The sequence below is a fragment of the Loxodonta africana genome, chromosome 17 (genome assembly GCF_030014295.1).
Source record: "Loxodonta africana isolate mLoxAfr1 chromosome 17, mLoxAfr1.hap2, whole genome shotgun sequence".
Taxonomy (NCBI): Eukaryota; Metazoa; Chordata; class Mammalia; order Proboscidea; family Elephantidae; genus Loxodonta; species Loxodonta africana.
The window spans coordinates 6,463,111-6,485,811 of NC_087358.1; the positions used below are offsets into that span (position 1 = coordinate 6,463,111).

The 22,701-nt window shown below is 45.0% G+C and overlaps 1 protein-coding gene across 19 annotated transcripts in view; it reads left to right on the forward strand.

The window, feature by feature from the left end:
- DOCK9 (dedicator of cytokinesis 9) overlaps positions 1-22,701 on the forward strand; it is a 345,105-nt gene that overhangs the window by 282,731 nt on the left and 39,673 nt on the right. For 11 of the 19 annotated variants that reach the window (XM_064269962.1, XM_064269966.1, XM_064269954.1 and 8 more), the window contains 4 exons: positions 2,245-2,311; positions 3,532-3,579; positions 6,257-6,393; positions 16,250-16,365. In XM_064269962.1, the coding sequence (XP_064126032.1) occupies positions 2,245-2,311; positions 3,532-3,579; positions 6,257-6,393; positions 16,250-16,365 (368 nt within the window). Of the gene's footprint in view, positions 1-2,244; positions 2,312-3,531; positions 3,580-6,256; positions 6,394-6,985; positions 7,030-16,249; positions 16,366-22,701 lie in introns of all 19 variants that reach the window. The other 8 variants (XM_064269965.1, XM_064269967.1, XM_064269955.1 and 5 more) reach the window with 3 other exon arrangements.

A 22,701-nucleotide genomic window follows, 5' to 3' on the forward strand; every position in this document is an offset into this window, starting at 1 on the left:
AATCTCTCTGTCCTGCTAAGCTTAGCGCCCTGGTGGTACAATGGTAAAGTGCTCCACTTCTACCCAAAAGGTTGGCAATTCGAGCCCACCAGCCACTCCACAGGAGAAGAGACCAGGTGATCTGCTTCCGTAAAGATTACAGCCTGGGGAACCCTATGGGGCAGTTCTGCCCTGTCCTGTAGGTTCGCTAGGAGTTGGAAGTGGCAGTGGGTTTGGTTTTTTCCAAACTTATAAGAAATTATATTTCTAGGAAAAATAAACTAAAATTTAGGTACGCTGAATATGGGAGCACTGGTGGTGCAATGGTTGAGTGCTAGGCTGCTAACCAAAAGGTTAGTAGTTCAAACCCACCCAGCAGCTCCACGGGAGAAAAGACCTGGCGATTGGCTCCCATGAAGGTTACGGCCTGGGAAACCCTGTGGGACAGTTCTACCCTGTCCTCTAGGGTCGCCGTGAGTTGGAATCGACTCGAGGACACACAACCACAACATCTGTCTCACAGGGTAATGGCGATGTGTAAATGCCTCAGTGCGTATGAGAACATGAGGTCGCCTAGCACAGGGCCCGGCGCAGAACAGATCTCAGTAAATACCCCACCTCCTCCCCTGCCTGTGGCTGTTCTTGGCAGTGTAGAGGGGAAGTCGGCACCTCAGCAGACACCCTCTCGACTCTTTGGTACCCTAGTTCCTGTCAGGCCCCAAAGACTAAATTTCTTTTTCCCTGAGAGAAATCTCTTTACCTATTTCTCAACATCATTGTAAAATGTTAAAATGCAGTGTAAACTATTAAATGCGGTAATACCCTTTGTGCAAAACTAAATGGTTGTACCAGAAGAACTAGATGATGCCCAGCTACCAGTACCGACCGTTCTGACCAGGGACGCAGTAGAAGGTCCCAGTTAGAATGGGAGAAAAATGTAGAACAAAACTCCGATTCGTAAAGACCAGATTTAACTGGACTGATAGAGACTGGAGGAACCCCCGAGACTGTCACCCTAAGGCACGCTTTTAACCTGGAATTGAAGCCTCTCCTGGAGGTCACCTTTCAGCCAAGTAATAGATAGGCCTATGAAATAAACAACAACACCAATGAAGAATGTGCTCCTTAGAGCAATCTACAATAAGAAACCAAATGGGCAACATTTGCCCAAAAGCAAAGATGAGAAGGCAAGGAGGGGCAGGAAAACTGGAGGGATGGAAACGGGGCAGGCAGGGTGGAAATGGAGAGAGCGCTGACATGTTGCGGGGATAGTAACCAATGTCACGGAACAATTTGTGTATGAATTGTTGAGTGGGAAACTAATTTGCTATGTAAACTTTCACCTAAAACACAATAAAATGTTAAAAATACTAAATGGCTGAGAGTACACAGAGAGTACGTTTTTAGATGTTAGGTTTAAATATGCCGTGTTGCTCTTGATTAAGAACAGGCGTGAGTTGTTAGCCCTGAGCACATTCCGCCGTAGTGTAAGGATGCAGGAGCGAGCTCTCACACACTGCCTGGTTGGAAGACTGTCTGACAATGCCTGTCAAGAATTTAAATGCTGATATCATTTGACACAACTATTTCCCTCCTAAGAATTTTTCTATTAATATACTCAGAGATACATACAGAGGCCCACATAAAGGAATATTCATTGAAACACAGTTTATAATGATTAGAAGGTGAGGAAAAAAGAACACTAGATGGCAGTCAGTAGGGAACTCGTTAAATCAGTAATGGTACATCCATAGAGTGGAATATTACGCAGCTTGACAAAGTGTGAGGCTGGTCCAAATGTGCTGTCATAGAACTTTCTCCAAGCTGTATCGAATTAAATACCCAAAGGGTAAAACGTATAGTAGACATGCCTCCATTTCAGTGTGTGTTAGGAACGGGGTATATATGTGTATATGTATACATGTGTGTATGTATATGTATGTGTATGTATATGTATTTATACACACACACAAGAATTCTTGACAGATTCCTCTGCTAGAGAGGTTTTCTGTCGTAGAAGAGAGAGTATATTCTTTGAATTTTCTGGTCTATTTAAGAACACATTATGTGTAGATGATGACGTGATAAAATTGAAGGTCACATGTTCAAATGTAGCTTCTTTAAGTTGAATAAGCCTGTTGGGTGTGTTATCCAGTATTAATTAGTGCCCGTGGCCTGTCCTCTTCCCATTGTAATGATAGGCGGCTCTCCATGATATACAAAACATACATCATGATTCTGACCAAATAAATGTTTGTTTTCTAGATGCTTTATTTACCTATTGGAACAAGGCTTCAACATCTGAACTTATGGATTTTTTTACGATATCTGAGTAAGTAGTTTTTTCTTTGTTGCCTTTTGATTCGTTCTGCTGAGTAAGAGTGTGAAGAAGGCTGCCTCGCTGAGCTGGGTGTACAGTACTGTCATCCTCACCTGCTCCTTAAGCTCATTCTTTCTCCTGCTTCTGACCTTGACCCTGACCCTACTCTCAGCAGCTCATGACCCAGTGGGCTGTGGCCAGCCTTAAATTGTTGCAGATATGTGGTTGTTATAAACCAGAGATAATTACTTATGTGTATAAAAAACCAAAAATGCATTGCTGTTGAGTCTATTTCAACTCACAGCGATCCTATAGAACAGAGTAAAACTGCCCTCTAGAGTTTCCAAGGAGTGACTGGTGGATTTTTGGGTGCCAGCAAGTCAATTCTGACTCTTAGCGGCCCCATGTCACAGAGTAGAACTGCCCCATAGCATTTTCTTGGCATAAATCTTTAAGGGAGCAGATTGCCAGGTCTTTCTCTCACTAAGCCCCAGGGTGGGTTTGAACCACCAACCTTTCGGTTAGCAGCTGAGTGGTTAAGCATTGTGACACCAGGGTTCATTAAATATATGACTTAGAAAACATATTACTTAACATTTTTTGTGTGTGGATATATTAAAGCAACAAAACAAAAAACTACGTATTTGATGTCTGTAAAGGACCAGTCCGCATATTTGTGCCAAAAGAAAGTGCTCCTCTGTATAACTTTGAATGAAAATTAAGCAACTGAGAGCAGTGTATATGGTTTCCAGCGTGATTTCAAAGGTCAACTGCCATGGAGTATACACCCCAATTCTGAGGAAATGGAAAATCCTATTGGTCACGGGCCTTTCTTTTGTGATCCTCAAGCAATTCACTACAGTACCGATAGTTGCGAAATACGAGGCCTTCTCTATTAACCCTCCAGGTTAATACTTTTCACTGGGTATAAGTAAGAGTTGGAGCCCTGGTGGTGCAGTGGTTAAGAGGTCAGCTGCTAACCCAGAGGTCAGTAGTTCGAATCCACCAGCTGTTCCTTAGAAACGCTATGGGGCAGTTCTACCCTGTCCTATAGGGTCGGAATCGACTCGACGGCAACAGGATTTTTTTTTGTTTGTTTGTTTAAGTAAGAGGTAAGTGGTAGAAATAAGAATTTATTGAACTTGCTGTTGTTGATATGTTTAAATAAGACAATGCGTTGAAGGTGATTTTGTCTTCACATTTCCCCTGATGACTTTTCATCTCTTCTGCAGAGTCTGCTTGCATCAGTTCCAGTACATGGGAAAACGATACATAGCCAGGTACTGTGGGCGTTCTAGTTTGAAACCTTGTGTCGCTTGTCCCCCCCCCCCCGCCCCCTTCTGTATTACTTGGATCTGAATGTGTGGAAATTGTCATCTCTGGTGATTGGCAGTTGGAATTCACAGACACAGCCATGAAGAAAGACAGTTGGCAGGCATTTGGATTGTCACCATAAAAATCTGGTAGCATCTTCCTCCTGGATCCCTATATCCCTCCTGTCTTGTTTTAATTCCTACGTCTCTCCTGGAACACTATTCTGCAGTGGCCTGTTGCCGTACTTCTGTAGTCCTTCCAGATTCTTCCTCGTATCCTGTTAGTTCCGTCTTCTCTTCCTCCTCTCCCCAGTTCCTCTTGTGTTTCTCTCTCTCTTCACCTTCCTCAATGATTTCTCTTCCCGTGTTTCATTTTCAAGAGTTGTTTTTAACATTCTTGCTCCCAACTACAAAGACTCTGATTTCTCACCTAAACATTTCCACTTCGTTCTTAATGAAGGAATGTTTTCAGTCCACCTCAGAGTTGTTTGGACTTCCACAAAAACCTTCTCTAAAATGGAGCTCTTTCTCCCCTTATTCTTAGGAATCTCCACATGCCCTATCTTCTTATCTAACCAAAACCCTGCTTAGTGTCATAAAGCCTCACTTCCCTCTCCAAGACCGTATGTACTTCCTTGGTTCTACCTGAGTTCAAGGAGAGTTAGAAACTCCTGGGCGATATGTGCCCAAACAGCCCTTTCTTTGGAAGTATTTCCTCAGGGTACATCTTGTCCATTGCCAAGTTCTTACTTCTGCCCCTCCTTGTAGCCATTCTGTGTATCAGTATTTGTTTGTTATTGTTGTTTTTTCTGTGTTGTGAGCCATTCACTCTGTATTATTTATGGGTGTTGGTCTAAGTATCCTATTTTCTACTGTTTTGTTTTTAACAGTTTAATTATAAGTGAACTTATATTTATGTTTAAGAAAAGCTTTAAAATTTAATTGTAATTGAGTTTTTTTAATCTTATCTCTAATTTTGTTTTATAACAATGAGGATAGGAAAGAGATTTTTAACAGGCTCCACTATTTGAACGTGAAGACTTGCTTTATATGTTAGCATTCTCTTTGGGGTTACTGGAGAAATTTTCAGAATTACATTTTGTATTAAGAAATAAAAATATGTGTTTTCTTTTAAGAAAAGCAAATTTTAGAGAAAACATTTTGCTTTTTCCTCCTGTTAAAGTGTATTTTCGAATGTTTATTTAAATTTGGTGGTACTTTGTTATGGTAACAGAAACTTTTATATTTGATACATGATTACCATATGCAAGTGTATACAGTGAGTTCTTAGACCCTCGTTGTCTCGTTCCTTTAATTTCTTCTCATTGACTTCACCCCGTGGAGACCGGCGAGCAGCTTATTTTATAACAGACCACAGCAGCGTGCTGGGTGAGCTTCACACCCTTTCTGCAGTAACTGCTGCCTGCGTCACAAGATGGCATTTGGAGAGTAGTGCCAATAGCATCAAATGCCTCAGAGCCTAAAATGGTGACTGTGGGAAGCTGAAGATTCTGTCCCAACAAAATATTTTAGAATTGGGCTTTGCAAAACGGTTAGCTTATTTTTTCAGTGGATATAAATGTAAGGTTTTTCAAGAAAACCTTCCAGCTAGCTTCATTAGCACCATCCATCCAAACTTTCATTAGCACCCTGTATATATTTGCATATGTAGGTACGTACCATCTGACTGCCCTGGAATTAAATAATCATGGGAAGACAGGTGTGAGGATGGTGTGCTTCTGTTCTGTGCACGGTGGAAAGATATGTCCTGCTTTGTGGAAAATTGCCGTGGTCTCTGCTGCATGTGAAAAAAACAAAAGGCCTGAACTCTTAACCTTTGCCAGTGTTTGCCACCCACGTGGTCCAGTTTTGTAAATACTGTGCCTCTCATCGCGTCACTTTAAACCGCCCGGCAGCATGCTGTCTGATGACCATCCACGCATGTCCTATAATACCCCACACAGTAACGCAGCCAGGGGAACGGTCGGCTCTGGGCGGGGACAGGTGTGACTCCAGCACTGGTGGCGTTTTTCGTCTGCTCTGGTGATGGTACACAGCAGGAAGTTAGCGGTCTGATTGCTAACCCAGGTCACTTTTCTGTTTTCTTCACTTGATTGCTGACAAGTTTAACAAAGGGTCTGGCTCTTCTCCTTCCTGCCTGGGTAAGAGCAAAGGTGGTAAAGCTGCCTCATCTAACACCTTCCGTTGCATGTTTGTTCTCTGTTCCTCCCAATGCATTTTTTTAACTTAAAAAAAAAAATTGCTCTTTTATGACACATAGAATCCAAAAGGTTTGTGATGTTTTGACAGTTTTCAGAACCTTAGCCTTCAGCACCACAAAAGTGGTGGCTCCATTTTTTTTTTAAGTATTCTCTGTAAAGTACTTTCCAAACTGGCGAGGTCTCTCTGCTTTGGCTTGGTTTTTGCTTTTTCTCTGTCAGATGTTCTGCTGCGCGCTCGTACATTAGAGCTGCTGCCTGTTTCTGTCCTGGCCCTCCCGGGGCCCCAAGCAGGCCTCTGGGCCGCACCCAGTCCCTGCGTGGCCAGTCTCCCCTGTGCTGTGACAGCTTTACTAACGCTCCCCGTCTCGCTGCAGTGTAACCAGTCTAACTTTTGCTTCTATCCCATTTCACTCACATTGCAGGAACCAAGAGGGGTTGGGACCCATAGTTCATGATCGAAAGTCTCAGACATTGCCCGTTTCCCGTAACAGAGCAGGGATGATGCATGCCAGATTGCAGCAGCTGAGCAGCCTGGATAACGCTCTCACTTTTAACCACAGTAAGTCCCATGCCATTCCGGCCTGACAGCCAGCCATCTCATCCGGCGTCTAGGCGGGGCGAGCGCAGGCCACACCAGACCACGGCACCACTTGATTTTTTCTTCCAGCTCAAAGCAAGTAGGGTGAAGAGCTCGTGGCATGGTTTCCTTCCTTGGAGGAGAGGACCCGGCACGCGGGAGTGACAGAATGTGGTATCTGGTCAACTATGGCATCAAACCCGAATGTCTAGACCCTTTGCCACATCCCCTCTGCTTGGTATCTTTAAGACAAAATTTGGCAGGTCGGATAGCCAAGCATTCTCCAGTATTTTAATTACTATTTGGGTCCATTGTCTGTGGCCAGTACTTTCCGAATATTTAGCTTTTCAGCGTATTGATCTCAGTGTTGGTTTTCCCCCTGCGACGCCTGAGAACATCTGTTGCAGATTGCTGTCTGATACCATGCGTGTAATTGACCACGTGGCCACATTCTGCCATTCCCGCTCTGAGTGTGTCTGAATCCTTAAACAACTGTGAAAACAGAAAGCCCGTGAATCAGTTTGTGAGGGTGTGGAAAAGCGTCCAATAACAAAGTGACTTTTTCTGTTTTCAGCGTGAGAAAGATATCAAGTGTGCTTGGAATTTCTGTAGACAATGGTAAGATTTAATCAGGTTGAAGTCTGCTTATGAGGCCGCTTCACTTGCAAACCGAGACCTTTTTGTTCATCTTGCCTTCCTAACTTCGGGGCTTTCTAACTTCACGATAGAGATTCTGCCAGAACGTGGGGGCATATTATTAATTTACTTTTATCAGTCACCAGGGGGACATGGCATTGAGTGCGCTTTCTAGAAATTTAAGTGTGTTTCATCACCTTCAACAAAGCAGAAAACCCAAAAGACATCAGCCATGCAATATGTTAAAAACTAACATGACCATTTATAACAAACACCTTCCCTGTTAGTGGTGCATCCCCTGGGTCCTTCCATCTCCTCTCCAGGCTTGACATAGCGAATGTTACTGTCTCATCTAGAATGTTCTTTGTTCTCATTCCAAGAACTGTTTTAATACGTGGTTGTTAGTATCTTCCCATCATCTTTAAACGTAAGAATTCATCCACTGTGACTTTCATACCTACTTCATAATACAGGCTAAGAGTAAAGGCAATCTTCCCAACACCTTCTGTTGGTAATAGTTCAGAGTAAGAAGGTTGAGGAATCAAAATACAACAGCTTCCCACGCTTCCACCCCAACAACATTAACCGCCGTTGGCATAGCCTGTCTTTATAGGGTCGTGGGCTGAATGTAACTCAGCATCAGTCAGTCTGCCACGCGCTGCATTAGCAGCCTTAAAACGCCCACTCTGGGCTCTGCACTTAGCTGCAGAATAGGCTTTGGTGACACAGGCCAAGATGTTTGACTTCTCAGCACCGTGTCTGTTAGGGCTTTTTCTAGCTCTGCAGACAAGGGGTTGAAATAAAACAAAAAGTGTCATTTTTACTTTTTTTCTCTTTTAGCATACAGAAATTAAACCTTTAATGATATGCAAACCCAATAGGCAGGACCTGTTGGACGCCCTTTGTCCAGATAATTTACATTACAAAAAAAAACTAAAACAGTTTCCCCAGAGTCATTCTGACTTGGCGGTGACCCCATGTGTATCAGTGTACAACTGTGCTCCATAGGGTTTCCAGTGGCAATTTCTCAGAAGTAGATCACCAGACCTTTCTTTCAAAAAACATGAGACTAATTCACTATTGGAGCCCTGGTGCTGCTGAGGTTAAGGGCCCAGCTGCTAACCAAAAGGTCGGCAGTTCGAATCCACCAGCCACTTCTTGGAAGCCCTATGGAGCAGTTCTGCTCTGTCTTATAGGATCGCTACGATCGGAATTGACTCAATGGCAATGAGTATAATTCACTATCAGTTAAAATAAATGCTTGAACTTTGAAGTACATTTTTAAAAACCATAAGCAGACAAAGGCCCCTACCTCCAAACATAATCATTTAAGAAACAGAAAAGAAACAAAAGTAAAATGAATAATTGACACATGAACAAACAACCTTAACCCACCAAGGGATGTAGCCCCTCCCAGTGCAGATGGATTTTGCGTGGAGGTTAGAACTGGAGGGGAGAGACAGCTGGCTGTGTTCTGCTGCCAAAGCTGTACTGTCAGCGTGGTTGATTTCCGTTCTCTCTTCCCGCTACCCACAGAGAGCCCCACCCCTCCAGCCTGTCACCTCCTTCATCCGATAGTTTTTGCTTCAGTCAGTTTTCGCTGACACCATCTCCGATCAAATTCCCCTTCTACATTGTCAGTAAGAGTGGGGAGATGATCTTCAGCCTCCACCTGTCTCCCCACTATTCCTGCTCATCCCAAATGGGTTCTGATGCCTCACAAGTCATCGCATCGTCCCCTAGAACACAGCCTTCGTTGACCTCTCTGATTCTGCTTCTGGACTTGGGTGGCTTCAGCCTTTCCCTCTACTAGCTGTTGAGCACTAAATCATAACTCAGTCCAAAGCCACAGACAGAGTGCCTACTACATGTAGGTGCGTGTGTGGACATGTACGTATACATGCACACATGGTTTCCTTTTTGTATCTGTAGCTAGGTGTTCTATGGGAAATTTGTAGCCATATTTGTCCCTCCCTCCACCCCCAAATGCCTATTTAACAATGAGTACAGTACCTTCTGTTGGGCCAACCAATATGATGTAGAGCCAATATGTGAGGGACTTGCCAGGGACACCCCACAGTCCACAATGAATTTATTTCAGGAAAGATTAGAAATAGGCAGAGTTCTGTAATACTGTGTTTTTCACTTCCTCATCCTGTCAGAGGAAGGACTTTGGCAGACCTCAGTCTGACCAGCAGGGGGCAGCAGAGGACTGTGAGGAACTCAGTGCCTTGTAGGGCCTGTTGCTGCTCTGTCCCCACCAGCCCTAGCTCCCAGTAACCTACTAGGACATGGGAAAAGTTGTCATGTGCACTGTGCTTGTAGCTCTAGTGGGGTTGGATTTGGATAGGAAATAGTGAAAATGGCAAAACAGTCTTAACTATTTCAAATATGCCATTGAAGGAAGTTGTTTATTGTTTGAGTCACTGCCCAGGCATGTATGAAAAGGAAACATTTAGAGCATTAAAACCTGGAGCTATTGACTATAACTTGCACCCACTGTGTATCCTTAGAAAAGAACTGTGTCAAATGACAGAGTTCAGGGTGCTTGCTGCACGTAGGATATCTTACATAAGGCACATTATGGGAGGGAAACTAAGTGATGTGTTTGCAGATAAGTCATCTATTTGCAAAAAAAAAAAAAAGGTAAAGTAACACCTTGTATTTCTTTGATGTTACGTGTTACTCTAGGAAGATCTTACATTCATCTGCATGATAATTCATCTTTTCCACTAATGTCACAGAGGTAAAGCCAGCTAAGAGGTAGAAGCACTTGAAGAAAACCTATATTTCATGTAAATCAAAGTTAAGAGGCAGTTTAAGATCACCGATTATGTTAGAGTTAGATTTCAGGTCAGCACAGGAAAGCATTTTCTGACTGAACTGCCCCTAAGCGGAATGGGCAGAGCTGCCTCCAGGGCTAACCTGGCATCTGCACCTGCAAGTGTGAAACAGACTGGAGGACGGCCCGCTGGGGACACTGTCCGTCACCTCAGCATCATACAGACTGGAGGACGGCCCACTGGGGACACTGTCCGTCACCTCAGCATCATACAGACTGGAGGACGGCCCACTGGGGACACTGTCACCTCAGCATCATACAGACTGGAGGACGGCCCACTGGGGACACTGTCACCTCAGCATCATACAGACTGGAGGACGGCCCACTGGGGACACTGTCCGTCACCTCAGCATCATACAGACTGGAGGACGGCCCACTGGGGACACTGTCCGTCACCTCAGCATCATACAGACTGGAGGACGGCCCACTGGGGACACTGTCACCTCAGCATCATACAGACTGGAGGACGGCCCACTGGGGACACTGTCCGTCACCTCAGCATCATACAGACTGGAGGACGGCCCACTGGGGACACTGTCCGTCACCTCAGCATCATACAGACTGGAGGACGGCCCACTGAGGACACTGTCCGTCACCTCAGCATCATACAGACTGGAGGACGGCCCACTGAGGACACTGTCCGTCACCTCAGCATCATACAGACTGGAGGACGGCCCACTGAGGACACTGTCCGTCACCTCAGCATCATACAGACTGGAGGACGGCCCACTGAGGACACTGTCCGTCACCTCAGCATCATACAGACTGGAGGACGGCCCGCTGGGGACACTGTCCGTCACCTCAGCATCATACAGACTGGAGGACGGCCCACTGGGGACACTGTCCGTCACCTCAGCATCATACAGACTGGAGGACGGCCCGCTGGGGACACTGTCCGTCACCTCAGCATCATACAGACTGGAGGACGGCCCGCTGGGGACACTGTCCGTCACCTCAGCATCATACAGACTGGAGGACGGCCCGCTGGGGACACTGTCCGTCACCTCAGCATCATACAGACTGGAGGACGGCCCGCTGGGGACACTGTCCGTCACCTCAGCATCATACAGACTGGAGGACGGCCCGCTGGGGACACTGTCCGTCACCTCAGCATCATACAGACTGGAGGACGGCCCGCTGGGGACACTGTCCGTCACCTCAGCATCATACAGACTGGAGGACGGCCCGCTGGGGACACTGTCCGTCACCTCAGCATCATACAGACTGGAGGACGGCCCGCTGGGGACACTGTCCGTCACCTCAGCATCATACAGACTGGAGGACGGCCCGCTGGGGACACTGTCCGTCACCTCAGCATCATACAGACTGGAGGACGGCCCGCTGGGGACACTGCCCGTCACCTCAGCATCATACAGACTGGAGGACGGCCCGCTGGGGACACTGCCCGTCACCTCAGCATCATACAGACTGGAGGACGGCCCGCTGGGGACACTGTCCGTCACCTCAGCATCATACAGACTGGAGGACGGCCCGCTGGGGACACTGTCCGTCACCTCAGCATCATACAGACTGGAGGACGGCCCGCTGGGGACACTGTCCGTCACCTCAGCATCATACAGACTGGAGGACGGCCCGCTGGGGACACTGTCCGTCACCTCAGCATCATACAGACTGGAGGACGGCCCGCTGGGGACACTGTCCATCACCTCAGCATCATACAGACTGGAGGACGGCCCGCTGGGGACACTGTCCATCACCTCAGCATCATGAAGAGCTGGGCTAGGTGGCTTGTAAGGCCCCTTCTCACTCTGAAATGCTTTGATATCCATGAAGTGTAAGGAAGAACGTGAATATAGGTGATAACTAGATAATTTTATTGTATATAATAAGGAGCCCTGTGGTGCAGTGGTTAAGCACTAGGCTGCTAACCAAAAGGTCAGCGGTTCAAACCCACCCAGCCGCTCTGCAGGAGAAAGACCTGGCTATCTGCTTCTGTAAAGATTACAGCCTAGAAAAGCCTATGTTCCACTCTGTCACATGGGGTCACTATGAGTCAGAATCGACTTGTTAGCACCCAGCAACAACGTAGTATATAATATTGAATTAATATGAAAAATAGAGAATGTATATCTTCTCTGAGTTAATGTTTTTCTAAATTTTCTAGGCGTGTATAGCATATCTTTAAAAATAGGTAAAATGTGCTCAAATGCTTTAAATATATATACTCGAGACAGAAATGAGATGTTTTCGAACCCATGTTTCCTGGCTTCTCAGATTTGCACCTTTGCTAGCATTTCTGAAATCAAGGTCTGTCTTACAATTAGATTGCCTGTCTGACGTAATGGTCTGTCACTGATTGGTGGGGGTCTCACAACTGAGGAAGTGTGGTTCAGTGCCCACTTTAATGTCTTTAAAGGGGACTTGTTTTAGTGGATCATATGCTTAACCCAAGTGTCTTCACACTTTTGGGTTTATCTTCCATACTAGGTGCCGTTTTTTAGACACAGCTAAACATTAGGCTGAGGTGATCTGAAGAGAGAGGAGAACAGATGATGTGATAACCATTTCCGCGGAATAAACTCTGAAATTATAGACTCTTTCTGCAAACCATTTTGAGCATATTTGTTTTCTTCATGGTTGAATGAAAGAGAAGAGAGTCAATCGCGAGTTATCTGATCTTTGCCATGGAATATCAATCTTTTTGCACTTTCTACTCCATCTGTGAGGAAAACCTAGTTAGCAGTACAAATGAGATGAAGATGAATAATAGAGTGTGGGTGGGTTGATGTTTTACTTGAATGTTTGCAGCCAGTAAAGCCGTACACCGTGCCTTCATTGGTCTGGAAAGTCGGGTCTTCTCTATTTGGGGACTTCTTCTAGCTAGAAAAGTCCATGTTCAGTATTTATATTTTCTCATAAAACATCATTTTTTTCTTCATAAAGGATCAAGGCAGCTTTCAAAATGGACTTGCTGCTATGAGAATATGTACGTGACTTACTCTTCTATCCCAAACGTCCCGACATTCAGCAAAGGTCTGTGGCTGTGGGTGGGACTTCGTCCTCCACCACGTCACCACTGATGCCGAGTGGCAGGGAGAGAGGGATAGTCCCCAGGCGTACTCAGCATTATTAAATCGAGGTTGTCGGGTAGCATGAATTTGTTAGCTAGAGTAAGGTTAATTAAGTCGAAGCATAGCAGATGACTCGTAGGAAAATAGAAAAACGTCTGCTTGTTGGTCGTTTTGCCCTGAGTGTTTAAAAGACTTTTGGTTTTAGAATAAACCTCTTATCAGAGTGACAGCAGAATGAAAGCTGTAGATTTGAGCAGGGAATCCTAAGGACGCTAAAGCCTCTTCTGAGAAGTTCCTGCCCCTGAGCCCCCGAGCAGCAGGGGTGCAGAGACTCCCTGCCCTGTGCTCCAGGCATCACCGCCCCCTAGTGGAAATCAGTGTGGTTGACACCGCACGCCTCACTTGCCCAGGTCAGAGCTGCTTTCAAAAGATTGCTGACTCTCAGCTCTGTGTCTTAAGACACCCTTCTTGGACTTAGCAGCTCAGTTTGATTTTCCTCCGTTGGCCTCTGACATGGTGACTGCTGTTTAAAATGTTCCCTGAGGCACGGCTCTGTTTCCAGGCCTTGAACACGGGGTCCCCACGGAGGTATCACTTGGTGAACTGTCCAAGCAGCCTCCATGACTCGGGGTACCTCCTCAGACTGTCATTTATTTTTAAGGATTGAAAAATAATAACAACTCTAGCTCAGGAATCCTGTGGTTTTTGAGATAAAACAGTGTAAAGAAAAGTCAAGTATAAAAATTTGTGGCTAAGGGGACCAATTTTTCCAGATTCCTGTATGATTCAGACAAAGGCAGACAGAGGTCTATTTGAATCGGACTCTTGCTCTAAAGTAGATAGATGGTATGATGACTGCGGGTGGTGTGACAGCTCAGAGAAATGTTGTCATTCCCACGTTTCACACATGTATACATCATCGTATAATAACTGAGTTAGCGCATGGCCCATTGATTATAGGTTTCTAAAACAATGCACCGCCAAATTCTAATTCTTGAATCGTTCCAGGGACAGGCAGGAGCCAGGACTCAGTAAGCTCTGTGGGAGCTCTTCAGAACGATCACCTGCAGTACACTTATCCAGTAGGTTATCTAGAAGGAGATAGTAGATAGCTAGATGACAGGTAGGTAGGTAGGCAGGTAGATAGTGGAGAAGTGTAGATAGATAATGATGGATGGGTCGATAGATAATGGTGGAGAGACATAGATTGATAACTATGGAGGGATGATAGATGGATATGGATGTGTGCGCAGAGAGAATTGAAAACCGTCACCAAAGCAAGCTTCTTGGTAAAGCCTAGCCCAGACTGAAGCTGACTTGGGGTAAGTGGCAGCCCTCAATAAAGGGTCCTTTTGACCTGCGTGTCATCATTTTGGTTGGTCTGATAACAGGTGTTGTATCTGTTTTGCCCGCTCCTGCCATGGTTTGTGTTTACTTCAGCAGTCATCATTGACCTGCTGGTTTTCCTCTTCCATTGTCTCTGTATCTTGCCAAACAGGCCTCACTGAACAAAGGAATAACGTGCTTATGAAGGCGATACGTTAATATTAAAAAAAAAAAAAAAAAAATCCATCTTTCTTTTCTCTGGGAGATTTCTTACCAAAAAAGCAGAAAGAAATAGAACTAGCATGATGCCAAATTGTATGACGTATCCTCACTAACGAGAGGCATCGCTCGCAGGGTGAAAGTAACGCATTCCACAAACACAAAACCTCAGAGCCGCCTTTTTAAAAAGAGCACAATTGGATAAAAGCACACAATGATGCTTTTATCATATTTTAAAAAGCAGTTCTGTTGCTTTAAAAAACTTTTTGCAGTCTTTTAAAAGTCATTCTGTAGTTGTAACATTTATTAAAATCACAAAGATTTCACGCTAGTTAATTTATTGTGCCCTGATAATACTGCCTGTGATACAGTGGCCTGCGTAAGGAACTTGGGGTGTAGATTCTGTTTTTAGCCCGTTACTAGTCTCAAGAAAATTCCCTCAGCTCTCTGTTCTTCATTTTCCTGCTCTACATACAAAATGTCCTCCTCTCTGGAGTATTGAGAAAATCGCCAAGTAGTCAGTGTTGGTTTATTTTTGCTCCTTGGAGAAAGACATTACCTGGTGTTTTATTACAGTGCCATCTTTCTTTGTAATCTAGATCAAGATGCTAACATCTTTGCATCCCTATAAGTATTTCCGCTAACGCATATCATTTTATAACTTAATACCTCTACTTTTATGTCAAGCTACTTTTTATATCAGTACTGAGTTGATTTTGTAGCCACATAAAAAAGATGGCAGTTCAGATTTAAATTACGTGCAGTTAAGCTAAATCTAAACGACAGATTCTTAAAGTCCTGTCCTTTCCTTAAGCATTTCTTTCAGACAGAGTGGCTGCTAACTTTTGATTAAAGCAGCTAGAATACTGTTAGCAGCGCAGTCAACTCTTGATTATACTGGTCGTTAGGTTTTGGATTAACACTTCCAGAGTGTTCACTGAGTCCCAGGCACTATTCCACAAGCATCACAGATATTTTAATGAGTTTAATGCTCACCACAACCCTCTGAGGTAGACAGTTATTAAACCCATTTTACAGATGAGGAAACTGAAGTACAAAGAGGTCAAGTAACTTGCCCAAGGTCACACAGCTAGAAAGTGGCAGAGCTGGATTCAGCAACCAGCAGCCTGACCCTCGTGCTTATCCTCTTGACCCCTATGCTGTGCTGCTGACTCTCGCGACATGGGAAGCTTCAGAAATCTCAGCTGCCTTCCCCACCCCGCCATTCTAACCCTTGGTCAAGTACCGCATCGAACCGATGGACTCCTGCCTGGATGGCAACCCTGGCTCCTCTGTCTGCTAACTGTGTGAATTTAGACAAGTTGCTTAACCTTTCTGTGCCCTCCCACCCCCACCCCGTTTCCTTAACTGTAAAAAAGGGCTTCATAACAAATGTGCTTCACTGGGCTGTTGAGGGATTAAATGAAGTAATATATATAAAGTTCATAGAATTGTGGCCGGCACATACCAACCGAGCCCGTGGCCCACTGAGGCGATGCCACCTCGTGGTGATCATGTGTTACAGGGCATAACTGCTCCGTAGCAAGCACACAATAAATACTTGCTGCTTTTATTTCCTTTCCAGAGTTGAAAAAGAGTTACAATGGAATGGAAACATCACTAATATCCACACACACGCACGCGCCCAAAACAAGGCAAATAGGGAGACAAGGGCCCGAAGTAGGCCTTCTTAAATAATCAAAAGTGGACTGTGACTGTACTGGCCCGCCAGCCCTCCTGTCTGTGTCTGCTTGGCAGTGACCTTGTCTTGTCCTTCACGCAGGCTATGGCCACTCGGATGCGGATGTTCTTCACCAGTCCTTACTTGAAGCCAACATCGCTACTGAGGTCTGCCTGACGGCTCTCGACACGCTCTCCCTGTTTACACTGGCATTTAAGGTCCGTATGGAATAAGCTTTGTACAGTCAGATTTTTACCTTTTAAATTCATTCCGCTTATTTAACTCAGCCAGCAAGGGGAACTTACCGTGTTGTTCATTCACTTCAGTGACTGCTTTTGCCCCATAAGGAAACCATTAATCCATAAACTCTTTAAATGAAACCGTTCCACAATTAGTGACTTGAATTCCCTGAAATATAATGAAGCTAAGCTGGTTTTAGCATGTGCCGCGTGCTTGGAAATGGTGGAAACATGGTCCCTGGAGGCCACTAACCCTTGGCTCAAACCCTTGGCTAGAAGACATTATTTACCAGGGGAAATGTTTCTTTGTTTACCTTGAGGGTGATAAACATGCAGACCTAATCTGGCATTTCTGACTATAACGTCTTTACGCCTATGCAAATGTTGTAGCAGTTTAAATTTTTATATGTAAAGGAACATTCAGTACACACACATTCTTTTATATATACTTTTTTCTGTTTTTAAATTAAATGTAAGAAATTTCAGGGGTAGAAAATGGAGGGTTTTTTTGTCTTGTTTTTGAGGTTTAGAAAGCAGTGTCCAGGCAGGTGTGGATGGAGTCTTCAGCTACGTTCTAGCTTTTAGGAACCCAACACTTCCCAGCAAAACCCAACCAACCTGTTGCTGTAGACTCACAGCAACCTCATAGTGTTTCCAAGGAGCTGCTGGTGAATTCGAACAGCTGGCCTTTTGGTTAGCAATCGAACTCTTAACCATTGCGTCACCAAGGCTCCACCGCTTCACATTCCTGCTAAATGATCACTTTCATCTCCAGGATGGAAAAGGGGACATTAGGTTAGTGGTCATTGAAACAATGCGTTTATTTTCAAGAGTGTTTTGGAAAACTACCAGCATTCTCTGCTTTACTCACCTGCACTCCGCACAAAGCACGTTTCCTCATTAGAGCAACAATGGCTGTCCTGATAGCACATCACGTAGTGTACCTGTGTTCTTCTGGGCAGCCATGCCACTCTGTCCCTATGAATCGTGGTAGCTTGGCACCCACATGGCAGGTGAGCAAATGAAGACACACATAAAATGAACATGGGGCAGCGCAGTGTCTGGTTACACGGAGCCTCTACTAGTAGTTCTCAAAGTGTGGTTGGCAGCAGCAGCACCTGGACACGTTAGGGCTGCAGGTTCTCAGTCCCCACCGCAGACCTACAGACTCTGGAACTCTGGGGGTGGGACCTGGATGCTCCACCAGAATCGTGCTTGGAACCCCTTTCTGTTTTCTTCTGGATGTTTTTAGTTAAAAATCGTTATGTAAACAGACAGTGACATTTTTGGATATGAATATTGCCCTGTATACCTGCATCAGCGATAAACGTGAACCCTTAAGTTCAGAACCGTAGTCGTAACGTTTCTTCTGCACGCTGCCTGTTCCCCACCGTGTAAATAAGGAAATCTGGGGTGGCGGAGCAGGCGCAGACACACGGCCCCAGGTGACGGTCTGGGAGGCGCCATGAGAACAGCAACAGCCTACAGTGCTTACTCAGCCCTCTTTAGAGTCCTTGCCTGATGTGAAAGAATAGTATTTGTCAAGGCCCCCAGATCTCCTAATGTCTCGTCACCAGTCAGGTCCTGATTCCCAGAAAGAAAGCTCATGGTTTCTAAGTTGAAAGCTCACTTTAACCTTTATTGGCAGAGTGTCCTTGGGAAAATTAATGTTTCTGGGTCTAAGATTTCTCATTTATAAGATTGGAAAAAGTAATATTCTACTTCACAGTGCTGTTGTGAGTTTTAAAATGAGATGACTCTTGAAAGGATTTGCCAGTCTACATTCCAGCTCCACCATCGGCCAGTTTTTCAGCCCTGGCCTGGGGCTGCTTGACGTCCCTAAGTCCTCCTGACTTCCTTACCTAGAACGTGTGATTATGCCTACCTTGTAAGGTTGTCGTGTGAATGGATTGATATAAAGTACGCGAAAACACCTATCCCATCTCTGGCACATAATAGGCGTCCAATTGTAGACTGTAGTTTAGCAATAAACACTTACCTGTGTTCATGCCTCCCTGATCTATGACGGAGGATCTGATCTCCTGACAACAAGGAACAACTTAGAGCTCTAGAGCTGAGACAGAAACCCCAGTGGTGTAGTCGTTAACAGCTATGGCTGCTAACCAAAAGGTTGGCAGTTCAAATCCACCAGGCACTCCTTGGAAACTCTAAGGGGCAGTTCTACTATGAGCTGGAATCAACTTGACGGCAATGGGGTTTTTTAGAGCTGAGACGATCCCTGATCAAGTTACATGCTTATGTATAACAGAGGAGCCCTGGTGGCACAGTGGTTACGCACTCAGCTGCTGACCAGAAAGTCGGCAGTTGGACCCACCAGCCACTCTGCGGGAGAAACATGTGGCAGTCTGCTTCCATAAAGATTACAGGTTTGGAAAGCCTATGGGGCAGTTCTACTCTGTCCTATAGGGTCACTGAAAGTCGGAATTGACTAGAGGGCAAAGGGTTTTGGGTCTGTGTGCAAAAGTGTTTGCTGTTTAATGCTCAGCACCCCCCATAAAGAAGAAGGTGGGATAATTGTTGGGGTGCACTGTCATTAAGGGATGTGGTGCCAAGCAGTAGGCTTACCTGGCCTGGATCCACAGTTCATGAGGCACACTGGCTCAGCAGCCACCGGGGTCTTTTGTTGCAAATATTTACTCAACCGAGGCATCAATTGGAGCTTATCAGAAAAATTAGATTATAATATTAAGCTTGCTAACGTAATTCTGACAGAAAAATCATCTTCCACAGATACAGCGCCATCGTTACTGACTCTCTTAATTGACCACGTCTAAGTTGTCAGAACAACCCAGAAGACAATTTCTTAACAGGATACAATGCTGCAAAAGATTTAAGCCCTGAATTTTCTCTTCTGGTTATTAAAAAAAAAAAATTAGCTTCCTGCTATTTACTGAGTACTTCCTGTGCTTCAGGCAGTAATCTTCTCAAAACCCTGCTTAGGTAGGTCTTATCCTCCAGTTTACAGATGAGAATAATTGAGGCTGAGACAGACGATGAGATCTCCCAAGATCCCTATACAACTGACCTGTCCAAAGCCCTCGTTCTCCACTAAGCAGCCGTGTGTGTGTGTGTGTGTGTGTGTGTGTGTGTGTGTGTGAAATAGTCAGTTTAGTGACTATGAAGGTGGTTGAATGATTGATTTCTCGTTAAGAAAAACGAGAAAATTATCAGGCACTTTTGTATCAGGGCCCAGGTACTGTGCTGGGTGCCTTCACGCATGTTGTTTAGCATATAAAAGGGTGTGTTTTGTAAACTTAAGGTAGATGCATGAACAAAAACATAATTCTTTGGCCATTTTACGATGTCTATTGTTAACACACTCCCAAACCAGTGCTGGCCGTTAAATATTTTATCCGATACTTAACGTGCACACAGATTTAACCTGACGCATTTGTGGCAATTCTCCGTAGTGCCTTTTCTCAGCGTGAACTGCGCTGTGAGAACTGATACCTGATCAATAAGGGGCAAAATGAATTACAAAATCAATTAGATAATTGAGAGTCGTTGCTAGGAAGTGTGTGAGCTGGTTTGCAAACCAGTGAGCCGGGTCCGCAAAGACGTGTTAGGTTTAGGTCACCTTAGTGATGGATGAGCGTCCGAAGCGGGAACAGCTCTTCTCTACGCTGAACATTTCAAGTGATTTTTAAATCATCGTGTAAATAAAAATAAACGCCTTGTCCTTGTTAAAGACTTAGCTTTCTTAAATAACATTGATCCAAACATCTCATTTTGGCACCCAAGGTTTAAATGTATTTTTCCTGTGTTCCTGGATCTTGAACAAATACTGATGGTGGAGGGTTCATCCCAGAAAGACCCAGGTCACAGGTTAATAAGTCCCTTACGAGACTGTGTAAGAACAGTCGAACCTCACACCACACTTAGCTCCTGGGGAACTGCTGATGACCTCCTCCCCACGTAACTGCTAGAAATAAATCATGGCTTTCACGCTACTCTAATGCCTCTTTCTATTTCGGAGTGAGATTTTCCTACCCTCAGTCAGACCCTATAGAAGAGGAAATGAGACACACCGTATGTCACCTGTACTTACTTCTGAGTGGAGAGTTTAAGGGTGATGTTTGTTTTTTCCCCTTGTAGGCATCTCTGAGTGTTGAAGCATTTTTTTTATTTAGTGTATATTACTGCTTTAATGAGAGAGAGGGGAAGAGATTCGACTGGCAGTGTCATGGATTGAATTATGTCCCCCCCAAAATGTGTGTATCAGTTTGGCTGGGCCCTGATTCCCTGTATTGTGTGATTTTCCTGTATGTTGTAAATCCTGCCTCTGTGATGTTAATGAGGGAAGATGGGCGGCAGTTGTGTTAGTGAGGCAGGACTCAACCTACAAGACTGGATTGTGTCTTGAGGCAATCTCTTGAGAGATAAAAGACAGAAGCAAGCAGAGAGACAGGGGGACCTCATACCACCAAGAAAGCAGTGCCAGGAGCGGAGTATGTCCTTTGGACCCAGGGTCCCTGCGCCTGAGAGGCTCTTTGACCAGGGGAAGACTGATGAGAAGGCTGACAGAGAAATAAAGCCTTCCCCTGGAGCTGACACCCTGAATTTGGACTTTTAGCCTACTTTACTGTGAAGAAATAAATTTCTCTTTGTTAAAGGCACCCATTTGGGGTATTTCTGTTGCAGCAGCAGTAGATGGCTAAGACAGGCAGATAAAGGAAGGCAGCAGGCACAGTAGGGAGGGTCCAAGATGAGTGGTCACTGAAAGGGGCAGCTCTTAGTGTAAGTGAGTTTCAATTTCATTCTTACAGGCTGGTTTTGAGATCACAGCCCAAAACCAAACCCAGTGCCATCGAGTCGATTCCGACTCATAGCGACCCTATAGGACAGAGTAGAACTGCCCCATAGAGTTTCCAAGGAGCGCCTGGCGGATTTGAACTGCCGGCCCTTTGGCTAGCAGCCGTAGCACTTAACCACTACACCACCAGGGTTTCCAAAGTTCTGGAGATGCCAGGGATCGAACCCGCGCGTCATACTTGCAAAGCATGCGCTACAGAGCTGAGCTACACACCCACCAATCACAGCCCAAGAGGACTATATTCTGAAAACGGGAAGCAAAAGCTTGACCAAAAAAAAAAAAACCACTGCCGTCGAGTCAATTCCAGAGAGGGCAAAAGGAGGGAAAATGGAGGAAGTGAGGGAGTGAGAGCATGGAGACGAGGGCCAGTTCCCACGGCAGGGCTGGCATCTCAGCGGTTCTACATAAACGCTCCCTTCTGGATGGCTCTGGCAAAGTGCTGGCAAAATAAAAGCCTACTTTCAGATTCATTCAGCACTTAAAGAAAAAAAAGATTACTGTTGAGTTGACCCTGACTCATGGCGACCCTGTGTGTGTCAGAGTAGAACTATACTCCATAGGATTTTCAGCGGCTTGTAGTTTGGAAGTAAATCACCAGCCCTTTCTTCCAAGGTACCTCTGGGTGGACTCAAACCTCTAACCTTTTGTTTAGCAGCTGAACGTGTTAACTGCACCACCCAGGGACTCCCAGCATATTTAGGAAAGTAGACGTGAAAAGCTATGTCTTTCTGTGTGTGGCTCCTGGGAAAATAGTGTTTGCAGACAACAAAACACATGAGCAGCTCCCAAAACACGGGGGACAGCCTTTTTCTGGTGAACAAACAGCTGCTCATGGTTGGGAATTGTATCATATTCATTAAACAAAGTCATATTTTCTGCTCATTAAATTGCTTCTCCTTCACATGGTGGAATTCAGTACCCTACACCACTATTTCATGAGTCGGGATTGACTCGACGGCAGTGGGTCCTAAAGAGCACTGTGAATTCCAGATGTGCCGCCAGCTGTGAGTACATCTGAGAGTCACTGGACTTAACTTATCCCCTGGGTAAAAATTTTCCCCAACAATAAGATGAGGTAATTCTTGCTCTGAACCTATCGCTCCACCCATAGTCTGTGATTTAACAAAATTATTTGGACATCAACTTATGTTCTTTGTTCAGATGGCCAAATTATAAATTTTGGTTTGAGATACCTTTTGACTTGTGACATTTTCCTTTAGTCATTTTTCCCTATTTGTGCAAAATGCACTTGTGGTCCTTTCCCAAACGCCCAGTTTTATTTAAACAGGCCTATCTGTATCTGAGACGGTGTTCTTCAGTGCCATGCCCCCGTAAACTCGAAGGCTCCGCGCTGGCCTCTTGCTGCACCATGCTCTGTAAACTCCGTGTCTTCAGCAATTCATGTGAATTTTTTGCCAGCCAGGCATACAGAGTGTTCGATTAGTGTGACTGACTACTGGAGTGACAAAATCTTGACCAAA